At 39.3% G+C, this 12,677-nt stretch overlaps 1 protein-coding gene across 2 annotated transcripts in view; it reads left to right on the top strand.

Moving 5' to 3' along the window:
• rims2b (regulating synaptic membrane exocytosis 2b) overlaps positions 1-12,677 on the top strand; it is a 138,233-nt gene that overhangs the window by 121,501 nt on the left and 4,055 nt on the right. The window contains exons 1-5 of one of the 2 annotated variants that reach the window (XM_026288431.1): positions 7,871-8,319; positions 9,344-9,485; positions 10,622-10,734; positions 11,476-11,577; positions 11,671-11,810. In XM_026288431.1, coding sequence (XP_026144216.1) covers positions 8,175-8,319; positions 9,344-9,485; positions 10,622-10,734; positions 11,476-11,577; positions 11,671-11,810 — 642 coding nt within the window. In that variant the 5' untranslated portion in view covers positions 7,871-8,174. Of the gene's footprint in view, positions 1-7,870; positions 8,320-9,343; positions 9,486-10,621; positions 10,735-11,475; positions 11,578-11,670; positions 11,811-12,677 lie in introns of those variants that run through there. The other variant, XM_026288430.1, reaches the window with a different exon arrangement.

Below are 12,677 nucleotides of genomic sequence, written 5' to 3'. Positions count from 1 at the left end.
AATATATATATTCGAAAAAATATATCTTTAATGTCCCAAAATGACCTCCTATTATCTCTCTTTCTGAGAAAAAGCACCTTGTCATTCAGTTTTTCCATGGTGTAAGTCGTGATCCAGTGAGTGGCCCATCTGAACACACACACACCGAGATATGAGCTAGCTTTGAGGAAGTGCATGTCCCTCTCTACAGCTCACAGGCAGGATTCGGGGGTCCCACTGGTGTAATCATGCCTCATGCCCCGCTCTGCCTCATAAAGACCTGCTGGGATGGGATGGATTGAATCGGATGTTCTGCGTAGTCATGCGGTGAAATCTAAGATCAGACACACTGGTCAAAGCCTCCCTTTAGATAAAGTAGATTTACAGCATTTACAGCATACAAGGGGGTAAATTACCCTCACAGATGCCCTGTTGCTGTCTGTTGAGGGAAGACTGTTGAGTTTAAAAGGTCTTTGCTGCTGGAGGAACTTCCTGCAGCGCTTGCTTTGATTTGACTGGTGAGTTGACATAATTGATGCAAATGAGCACTATTTCAGTTCATATAAACTAACCGCTTGGATGACACATCTATGCTGGAAAGAACACAGCGTTTCTCTGGCTTTGTGTAAAGTGTGTACAATCGGACAACATGCTTGCATGCATTCCCTTTTATGACTAGGTGTTGTATGTAATGCCTTGACCATAGGCGGAGTGTGAACCAACTCCAGGGTAAGGCTAAAAGCAGCCAAATGTATTAAACATCATAAACATGTCTTTTTAGGCAAGAACCAGACATGGGTGTCATTTAGGGTAAATATATATATTTTTAATGGGACCGAATTTGTATTTAATGAGATTACAATTTCTAAGATATTCGCAGTAAAATATCCAAACACCACTAGGCTAGTGTTATATATTTTATCCAGCTGATTACTAACAATATCTCTAATGTTTTCAACTACTTGTAAATCATGAGAAAATTCCCATTCTAAACAGTGACACGGGGCAGTGCAGTCGCCTGTCAATGACGATAGTTCTTCTTCTTCTTAGTTTAATGGCAGATTGCAACCATGGCTTATCAGGTGCATACCGCCACCTACTGTATCGGAGTATGTAGAATGGATATGAATCTAATGACGTTAGTTACCCTTTGTTACCGTCTTTACTGACGTAGAAACCACAGGACAACAGTGTCGTGGACAACTGCAGAAGTAGCTTCTCAACAGACTTCAACTAGAAAGAAATGCCGATATCGCTTGTGTTTTACTCGACAGGTGAGTTGTTTTGATTCGTATCTTTACAGAAAACGTATGCTATTATAATGATCAACAAGATCAGTATTATGGGGTATACAGGCCAAACGCGGGGCATCGCGTCGCTAGACCCGCGCGAGGATGCGTCTGATCCATAGTCTGATCACGTCTTTGCATTGACTTTGTATGTAATCTACTCGCGCAAATCATTGAACTCGCATTAAATCCATGATTTATGTTTCCGTCTGATTTGATTGCCGTCAGCGGTTGGGTAGAAGACAATAAATCCCATTATTCAACTCTCCTTAGCATCATCAAACCACGGGATTGTTATTGTTTTGATAGTGCGCCTTCTAGTGGCAGGTCCTACAACCTGTACCTTTAATAATAACGACAGAAATGTATAATTAGGCTATATAATGTTTCCTTTCCACGATTATTCAAACACTGAATAAATTATAGGCTATAAATTATCACTAACATTGATCAATCTTGAGTTTAAGCACTCTCAAAAAAATATATATATATATGGTTATAATCACTTAAGTAGCCTATGTATAAACTGTGAAATGAATCTATTACTTTGTACATACATTTGCACTTTGTAGTTTATGATGAGGGAACTCACAAGAGTCTGGAATTCAGTCGGCGAACGCGCACACTCTCAACAAAACTGATGAGTTTCAGCACGGACTCATCTGAACGCTTCTGATTGGCCGTTGCATTCCTAAACTCAACAGAAATGTGTGTGATTAGTTGAAATGCGCAACACTGTAAAAACGCCTAAAATAAAATGCGCCGCAACATGAGAAGATCTTAATTTTACGACATTGACTATTCATAAATATGGTGTTATTTTACTGACAAATATCGAGAGCGCATTATTGTAGCACGAAAGCACATTAATACAATGCTTGAGTGCAAATCTCTTGCGCATGGATTTCCGTTGGACACCTGAATTAAACCAAATCAAAAGTTATTAACCATTCAGATTTCAAAGATGGATCTGTGATTTCTTTACACTTTAATACTTCTTTGTCATAATATTGGAAAAAATCACGTGAATGGATGATATGTAAATAACCATTTAGATATGGGTCAGTTGCACTATTCCCTAAACGTGTATATGTACTTAAGATTTTGAGACCAAATATAACACTGTAATGAAATTTTCATATTTGCCATAACAATACAACATTATATTCTATGGGTTTAATGCATTTGCATACAATACATATACCTATCATATCACTGTAGTCATTGAAGTGCTATTGAATGTATAGCTAATATTAAGTGGATTTTCTTAAAGATCTTAATTTGCATCATTTACATCTATTTTAACATTTGTTGTTGATTTGAGGAGTTGTTACTTATTATTGCCATCATACAAACTGAGAATTGAATGCAATTATTTTAAATTCAGTTGAGTTATCTATCTGACATATTATGACATAACATTGATGTTTTATATAAAGTCTTTAGGGCCATAGGCGTTTTAGACCAACCAGTTGGACAGAGGCTGTACAAATCATCCAAGCACCCAATTCCTGGCCATTTCTATTTCATTAACATTGATAAATATTATTAAACTGGAAATTAAGTTAAAGAAAGAAATGAAAGATTTGATTGTCAAAAGAATTCCAGGTTCAGTTTACTCAGACAATATTTTTTCACGTAGTATTTTCATTGGTCAGTTGTTGAGGTCTGATTGGATAAACCTTTATTTATAGTACCTTTTAAAACAGTGTTTACAAAGTAGCCTATTTTACAGAGAGATGCATAGGTGCAAAGATATCAAAATACAAGAGATACAAGAGATATAGTAAAACAAAGTAGCTCCAATAACCATTTTATGTAAAAAAATAAATAAATACAACAATAAAAAAATCAAAGAAATGCCCTGCACAAATCTGTTTTGACTGCTTTTTAAAAGTGCATAATGATAACCCTTGACAATGTTTAATTCAGGTGCGAAAGTAATATCTATAGCGCATGAGCACAGAGAGATTTGAGAGCGCACAAGACACAGTTTAAGTGAGAGGAGAGATACGTTTTAAATGTGCGCACTCTTTCCGGAAGAGAGCAGCTACATCTGAGCGTGCATGTCTGGTTTTGTACTAGAGCAAAGGAAAGAGACTCGCGCTCACGTATTGCATTAATGTGCTTTCTACTACAATAATGTGCTCTCGATATTTGTTTGTAAAATAACGCCATAATATTAACTTTGTTAGCAACAGACGTAATAGATTAGATTTGTTTGTGCAGGAGCATTTTTGTCCAATTAAGGTGCATTTTTGCTCCTAAGCCTCACTCCGCCTATGGTCTTGACTGTACTAAGGCATAAAAATACCGTAATATGTTTGCAGATATATGGGAAACATGCCAGGTTCACATCAGAAAAATAGTGCCACAGCCAGTTTTTCTGCTGTTAAATGTGTGTTCCGTGTCGGATTGTCTGTTTTTGTTTCGGTCTGTGTGACTCCGCCCTCTGCCAGTTTACCCAATCAACACCCCGGGTGGCCAGTTGGTTAAAAACACAGCATATTGCAGCCACTGATGCTAGAAAACAAACTGGATCAGAGATTGAAGATTCTACCTGACCTAAAAAACCTCAGCATTCATCTAAAAACGTTTATGGAGGAATGTTAAAACACGGCAAAATCAACTCAACTTACAAAGTAGGGCTCATTGCTCATTGTTCTTGTTGCGTGTCCTCAATCTGGCAACCCGTGTGAACATTGAGTCTGAGGTGGAATTAGTGGAAGAGACCGCTCTCTTCAGTATTTTGAATTTGGACTGCAATGCACATTTCAACCATTAGTTGTCAATATGACATACTGCACATTTGTGTCATTTAAGCCCCTTTCACACTGCACGTCGGACACGCAATATTCCCGTAACATTGCCTGGTCGCCTTCTGTGTGAAAGCAACCACGTCCCGGAATTGATTACCGAATCGAACCTGGGTCGGGGACATAGTAACATTGCGGTAATCGATCCGGAACGAGCGCTGTGTGAACAAAAGCCAGATCTAATTCCGTATCGAAGTGATGACGGGTGTTATCGCGCGACTCTTTTACCGGCTGTTTTGAAGGAAGATCAACATTCGCGAAGAAAACATATGTGCAAACTGTAATGAAGCAGAGATCCGTTAGTTCCTCACTTTCCGTGCTGACTCAGAGATCGTTTGCTTGCTTCAGTTAAAGTATAACGTGCCAAGCGTTGTCGACTCGTACATTACACGTCACACGCTGATGTCACGTGTCGTTACGGGATCTTCAAGGGTTGTGTGTGAAAGCATGCACATATACCGGGTCATCACTGGCAGTGTGAAAGTGCCAAATCTAGCGACCAGGGAACAATTACTGGAACACTTTACCCCTGTATTTGCCGGAATGGCAGTGTGAAAGGGGCTTTACACACACTCAGGGCTTAATTTGTGCTGGAACCAGCTGGATTCAGATCGGGCTCCTCATTTGGCAGATCCCCTCACACCCCAATGAAAGACGTTCATGCTGACTTACAGCATGCATATGCTGCACAATAATGATAATGTCAGTAACTTTATCCCCTCTAAATGTAAAATTACAATAAAAGTATGAAATTAGATATGTGTGTTATCATGCAAGGTTTTATTTCCACGGTAATAAACTACATCTGTAATTGGAGGACACTGATTTGTGTGTGTGTGTGTGTGTGTATGTGTGGAGCAAGCTTTATCAGAAATAATGGCGAATTCTCTCTTTTATTTTATTTCTTTCTTGTTCGTTTGTTTGTTTACAAAAAATACTAGCTTTTTTTACTTTGTACATGAACAGCTACTTACAGATAATTAAAACCTCAAAACGTAAAATATTACGCACAACCACGTTTACAGGATAATTGCCTTTATTTTTGTTAAATACATTTCTCAATACAACTTATTTTTTTAAACATGTATACAATTTCTTGCATTTAAACTCGTTTAATTAGAATTTTAGTAAAAATTAAACAATAAATCGCCGCGAAAAGACTGATGTGATTTGTTGAGGTGATTGACATCTTGCCCCTTTAGTTTGCATTGCATAAAAAAAAATGATTTACAACAATAAAACATACACAAACCTATATTTTACCAAAGAAATGCAAGTAGGCAGCACTGACAACTACCTGAAGTGGATGCAAAATACCCACGCTTGCCAGATGATCACCACGCTTTGTTCCGGGACCTCGAAATTTACTAATTAAAAAGGTTATTAATTACATTTTTAATAAATTACAAATTAAGCACTGCACACCCTGGACTTGTTCCAAACCTGTATGCATTTCATTCCTTTGCTGAACACAAAAGAAGATATTTTAAAGAATGTTGGCAATCAAACAGTTGCCGGTAGCCACTATAGCATTCCATACTACGAGTTTCTTCTGTGGTACGTAGAAGATATTTTAAGTAGTGTTTATTGTCCATTCAGTGGATGTTAATACACCAAATTAAATCTGCCGATTGGTTAAATCACCAAAACTATTTGGTTACCAACATTCATTGAAATATCTTCTTTTGTGTTCAGGAGAAGTAGTTAGGCATGGCTGTGTACCTCCACCAGAATCTCTTAAAACAGGTCAGAGAATATATTCGTGGCATCAGAGCTGCTGCAGTAGATGCAGTAATGATTCACTCTCCCGCTGTTCAGATCAACATGTTTCCACACTTAACAGGCTCGTTCTCACTCCCAGTGCTTGATCCTCACGTATTAAAAGATCGTCTCCTTTCTGTTTCCTGCCAGATCAGTCATATACTGCTAAAAATACTCCGTTTTCACACACAGACACACAGAGTCTGGAGGAGGATAGATACACTGGCTGTGTACGTCAGTAAGGCATGATGTAAAATCATGAGCACATGCCTTGGACTGGCACTTAATGATATATTAACACGAAACCACAGATAAAAAATGTCCAATACTTGTTCTGGATTACATTCTGGATTTCAGTTAAAGCCCTTAATATTAGATACACATTATTGAATTGATTGAAACTAGATTTTTACAATATCTGAAGAAATTGAGATCGGGTGCTTGCCCAAGTAGATGTGATGTGTGGTGTCAGACTGAGAGTTAAACCATTGCTGGCCAGAATGAGTTTATAATCTCTGACAATGCTTCCTTAATCTAAATAATACATCTGTTAATCACAAACACACAGCTTTTTACAATGAACACACATGCACCACTAGTAACTACTTTCCACAGTTGCTGTTTGTAATGTCATTCCCAAAGGAGCTCATTTTAGATTCATTTTAATGAATCAGTTCATTCAAATGGTTCCTGTGAATAAACCTTTTGCTAAATTAATTTTGTAATGAAGCTTGACAAACAACCAAAGATGCATTATACACCATACATATAGTGCACACCAATATCTATTAGCACTTTGCTAAGCTAAATGCATGATACGGTAAGCACAAAAAATATAACATTTAAATACTTTGTAAAATGTGCATTTTAGTCAAATATGATCGAGCCCAATTTTGACTACCTGCATTTTAAAGCAGCCTGTAGAGTTGTGCACACCTATAGGTGCTTGTAATAGGGCCTGTAACCTAATATAGCTCTTTGTTCGGTCGCCAAGCCTTTCTAAACACCCTGTCACGGGCTGTTTTACAGGATTGTGGAAACCACTTGCTGTGTTAATAACACACTGTCCGCTCACTACGTCCATCTGTTCCCGTGGGTCATAGGTCAACACAAGCCAATATCTCAGCACATGATACGATGGTAAAGAGCCATTTTAACAACTTGTTTATGAAGACATAAAGCCCTACAGGTGTTTCACTTCTATGCATTCACATTGTCTGCAACCGTGACTTAAACCAGCATCCTTTCAGTTTGTTCTGACATGCTGTGACCACACAGTGAGTCTAATGTCAGACAACAGTCTTCTGTTTCTGCACTATTGCAATCTTAGTGTTTAGTATAGACAGCTATATATTTACTAGGCAGTGGTTTACGTTGCAGATTTCAAACACCCAGTTATTTTAAGTACTTAGATGGTATTTTAAGTTTGTTGGATAAGAAACGATACAAGAGAAGCGTGCTGGGAAGTGTTGCGCTCTGCTGGATTTATGTGCAGTACATTATTTGTGTTACTGTCGAGGTTTGAGCAGTGGTATGAGTCACGAATGTATTCTTCAGACTTTAATAGGAAGGGTTTATTTTTAGCTAGTATTGAGCAGGGTGATGATTTCAGCTTACACACAATGCACTATTTATAGCTACAGCAGTGTACATTTTGTCTCCCATTTAAGCTGAAGGTCCTGTATTCACTGAAGCACATGCTGTGTCTGTTTGCCTAAAAACTCATCACGAAATGAAATATCAGGTTTTATTGTTATCTCATGCCAAGTAATATTGCAAAATAAAGTCTAATGTATCTCTTATTTTAAGGACTGTTTGGCAGCTGTTGTTTCTGTTCACTCGTGTCCACAATACAACACAGTCATTGTAGCATTTCATTGAAACAGTTGAATTGTTTGCATAGCTTTGCTACTTTTAACCACTTCCCAACAATATTGTGTGTGAGTATATAATTGCCAGTGTAGTGGCTGATGAAGCTGCAGTCAGAAGGCAAGTCATGTGCATGTGTTTGTGTGCGAACATATCTCTAGGCAGAGCTCTGCCTCCTGGAGAAGCGTTTGAGGGGGTCTCAGTTTCTCTGCCTCTGATTGGCCACATGCACATGCCACCGTCTGCCCCTCCCACCTCTCAGATGAAGTAGCGTGCTGCAGAGGAGACAGTCAGACAGTCATCCTCACCGCATATCAACCTGAGAACTAACAAGACTCGCGGCTTTGAACACAACTCTACCAAACCTGTTTCTCCAGAACCGTCTCACAGCATCAGCTCTACTCGTCTACCGTCCTCGTTCAGTGTTGTTAGAGGTGTTTGAGAGAGCTGGGGTGGTAAAATGGGCAGACAAGGACAGGATGGCAGCGCCGCTCTCCCCAGCATGCGAATGCAGCGCTCACAGAGCCGGCTTAGCCTGTCTGCCTCCTTTGAGGCACTGGCCGTCTACTTCCCCTGCATGAACTCCTTTGACAAGACAGACGGAGGTAAGGATGAAGCCACTTGCCAAGTGTGACAGCCGCTGCTATGGCCAGTTCTTTTGAAAGCTTTTTGTTAGCATTGAATTTCGTTGTGAATGGTTTATGACCAAATGAAAGCCAGAAGAGCTGGATATGATGTTTGATATATTCGGTTTCTCTGCTTTGATCCGATGGATAGATGGATGGATGGATGGATAGACAGACAGACAGACAGACAGACAGACAGACAGACAGACAGACAGACAGACAGATAGATAGATAGATAGATAGATAGATAGATAGACAGATAGATAGATAGATAGATAGATAGATAGATAGATAGATAGATCGATCGATCTATGGGATGCTCAGGACTGTGCCGCTGCTCAGAGTTGCAGACTGAAGCCCTCTGTTGGTCATAACATGTCTTTTTTAAAGCATCTCATTCAGTGGTTGTCAATGATTTGTTTTTCTTAAAGGGTGAAATGTGTAATGCTTTCAGATGTTAAAATACTTTCTCCGACCCAGTTTGATAAGCAGAGACAACAGGAAGAGACCATTTGTAGGGTGAACACTATTGCTCTGTGGCACTTTCAGAACATTGCTGTTTGTTAAATAAGTTTGACATGTCGACATTTGGCAACTCTTGTGCCACAAGTTTGGTATGGTACCATATGTTTGCCCAAGCAATGACAGTAGGTGTGGAGTGGCAGTGTTATAGCCGAGACCAGCTCATTTAAGTCAGACTAAACCTCCCCAGGTCTCAGCCTGGACTCTGAGATCGAGACTGAATGATTCCTACGGTATGAATGAAGCCTGGTTTCACGTCAGTGTCACGTGACCCCTACGCAGCGCACAGTGATGGACGATTGCACTAAGAGACCTTGTGTGTGTGTTGATACAGACCACAAAACATATCTGCAGATTTGTAGTACTCAACACTGCACTTGATCTGATTTAAGGCTGAGTCAGAATCAAGAAGGGCTCAAGACACAGTTTATAGAAGTGTCACACATTTACTCATCTTCCCTTCCCTTGTTGTCATTTTCAGAGGAGGGTAAGAAGAAGAAGCCGGTGCGTCTGGCGATCCAGCGGAGTGTAGAGACTGGTTTAGCAGTCGAGATGAAGAGCAGGATGACACGGCAGCCCAGCCGAGAGACCACTGAAGAGGGTGAAAAGGCAAAACCTGGAAAGTAAGTACTTTAAAATCTACTTCTAAATATAAAGTTCCATGTATTCCTAAATCACATGATGCCATCACCACTGTGTCAGTAGCAGCATTTCCACTGTCAGGCCAGTGCGAGCCAGGGCTTAAAACGGGCGCAGGGTTTCCACAGTCAGGCCTGAAGCTCCGCTGCGCATCACTAAAACACGCCTCTCAGTAACAACATCACGCAACCTCATCATTTCACCAACAAAGATAAGTTATCAGAAAACTAAGAAATACATCACTGGAACTAGCACGATCACAAAACGAACATGATAAAAGCGGCCGTTTGTTTGCATGCATTGTTAAATATTCAAATTCAAAAGCATGGATGTTTTAACTATAGAATAAGTGATACATTGATCATAATGAATTAATTCATCAGGACTCGAAATTAATCACACAGAAATACATTTCTATTTTATTTATTTATTTTTAACGCTTATGAAAATAGTCTGCTTATTCAGTCGAGTCTATTTCTGTTTATTTGTAGCCACAGTAGCCTATACGTCACATCTCTATTTTTATAAAAGCTCCCGAACATAAAACATATTATTATATTTTGATGATAGGCTACGTGGAGCTAAACTCGAGACAAGATGACAGATAAAATATATTACTAAATAAACAGGCTACACAATTGTGATAGAGAATAAGAAGCTGACTTCTGATTTCTCCAAGTGGTTGCATTTACCATGTTTACTATGGTAACGTTTATTATTTGCGTGCATAGTCTTTTACATCGCTTAGAAATATTTCTGCCTCGTTTAGTGATTATAATCCACATCGGATCAAGTTATTTCAAATACTCGCTGCTGACTAAGAGTGAGTTTTGAGCTCAACTTATTTTAAGAAGTCTTTAATGCTGTTATCTTTCTGAAATGATCCGCAACGCTGAGCTCTCCAGACGTGGAGAAACTCCTCCTTTGTTCATAACCCCTCCTCTAGCTCCAGCTGGCCCGCTTTGGCCCAAGGTTTCCAAGTGACAGTGGAAACGCGACTGGCCCTGGCACGCATTTGCACGCCCGGTTTAAGTTCGATAGTGGAAACGCGGCTAGTGATGTCTTGTCAGAGGCTATCAGCACCCGATTAATAGATGTTCTGTCTGTTATCTGCTCAAAGTCTAATCTTCCCTGGAGTGAAGATCTCATCAGATAGCCAGTTCACTGAGTTTTTGGATGGTCTTGGCCCCGCCCAGCTTGCAGGGAGACAGACACTGGCCACGCCCCCAATGGGTTAGTATCATTGCTTACTGTTTTCTTTGGTTGTCCGCGTGAACAACTCATGTATTCAGTATATATTATATCAGTATATTTCACCTTGAAACATCATCCATAAACAAGACTATGGATCCAACTGGTTTTAAGATGGTTTTCATTGACCCGATTACAATTACTATTTACACCATTTACATCCATCTCCTGTTGGGATTTCGTCTAGACCGGGGATGTCCAAACCTTCTCCTGTAGAGCCACTTTCCTGCAGTTTAGCTCTAACTCATATAACTAACTAATAAATACACCTGATCCAGCTAATCAAGGGCTGCATCTGAAAACCTAGGCAGCTGGCTTGTTGTTAGCCGGCAATGACTTTGCAGGCGGCGTTTGCACAGGAAGGCACCTCACGAAACTGATTTCGGACATGCGTAAATGTAAATGTAAATTATCTACAACAAAATAGAACAAGTTTTGGTGATTTCTAAGCCAATATTCAATTACTATAATAACGATTTCTCACTAGGAATAACATCAAAAGTGCAAAAAAAATGGTCAGAAAGATTTTCACTAGGGGTGTAACTATACAGTATTTGTATTGAACTGTTCAATACGAGGCTATCGGTTCTGTATGCATTACAAACCGAATGATTCATTGGATTAATCCTATTATGTTTAGAAAATAAAAGAGCGTAAAGTGTGTGAAATATAATGTCTATTATAGCCTACAATGAATTATTGGCCTGTGGCCTTTCTCTGCAGGTGACATCCAGATCGGTATGGTGCACAGGAAGGAGAGGCTGGATGTTGAAGTTATTCGGGCTCGAGGCCTGGTGGGCAAACCAGGGAACAAACAGACGCCAGGTCTGTCTTGTCCTGACACAATGCACATTTTTTTCTGTTCCTTTACTATTCTGTGAGGTTTATATGTAAGTCCTTGTGGTCTAATATTTGCAGCACCTTATGTAAAAGTATATCTGCTGGACAACGGGAAGTGCATCAACAAAAAGAAAACTCGGACGGCGAGAAAAACACTGGATCCTCTTTATCAACAGCAGCTTCAGTTTGAGGAGAATCCTGAGGGGAAGGTTTTACAGGTGACACAAGGACCGCATCCTTTTTGCTTACTTTAAGTATGAACAATATGCATTGCAAAAACAATTATAGTAATGTGTGTACTTTTCATGTAAGCCATAATTGTGATGAAAATGTGCCAAATATATTATATTTTGGATATGTTTTCATAAACAACTCTGCATCCATATACAGTATTGTTCAAAATAATAGCAGTACAATGTGACTAACCAGAATAATCAAGGTTTTAAGTATATTTTTTATTGCTACGTGGCAAACAAGTTACCAGTAGGTTCAGTAGATTGTCAGAAAACAAACGAGACCCATCATTCATGATATGCACGCTCTTAAGGCTGTGCAATTGGGCAATTAGTTGAAAGGGGTGTGTTCAAAAAAATAGCAGTGTCTACCTTTGACTGTACAAACTCAAAACTATTTTGTACAAACATTTTTTTTTTCTGGGATTTAGCAATCCTGTGAATCACTAAACTAATATTTAGTTGTATGACCACAGTTTTTTAAAACTGCTTGACATCTGTGTGGCATGGAGTCAACCAACTTGTGGCACCTCTCAGCTGTTATTCCACTCCATGATTCTTTAACAACATTCCACAATTCATTCACATTTCTTGGTTTTGCTTCAGAAACAGCATTTTTGATATCACCCAACAAGTTCTCAATTGGATTAAGGTCTGGAGATTGGGCTGGCCACTCCATAACATAAATTTTGTTGGTTTGGAACCAAGACTTTGCCCGTGTACTAGTGTGTTTTGGGTCATTGTCTTGTTGAAACAACCATTTCAAGGGCATGTCCTCTTCAGCATAGGGCAACATGACCTCTTCAAGTATTTTAACATATGCAAACTGATCCATGATCCCTGGTATGCGAT

Source organism: Carassius auratus, chromosome 19 (assembly GCF_003368295.1).
Source record: "Carassius auratus strain Wakin chromosome 19, ASM336829v1, whole genome shotgun sequence".
Lineage (NCBI taxonomy): Eukaryota > Metazoa > Chordata > Actinopteri > Cypriniformes > Cyprinidae > Carassius > Carassius auratus.
The sequence above is the reverse complement of the archived record's forward strand: the minus strand, read 5'-3'. Positions and strand labels throughout refer to the sequence as shown.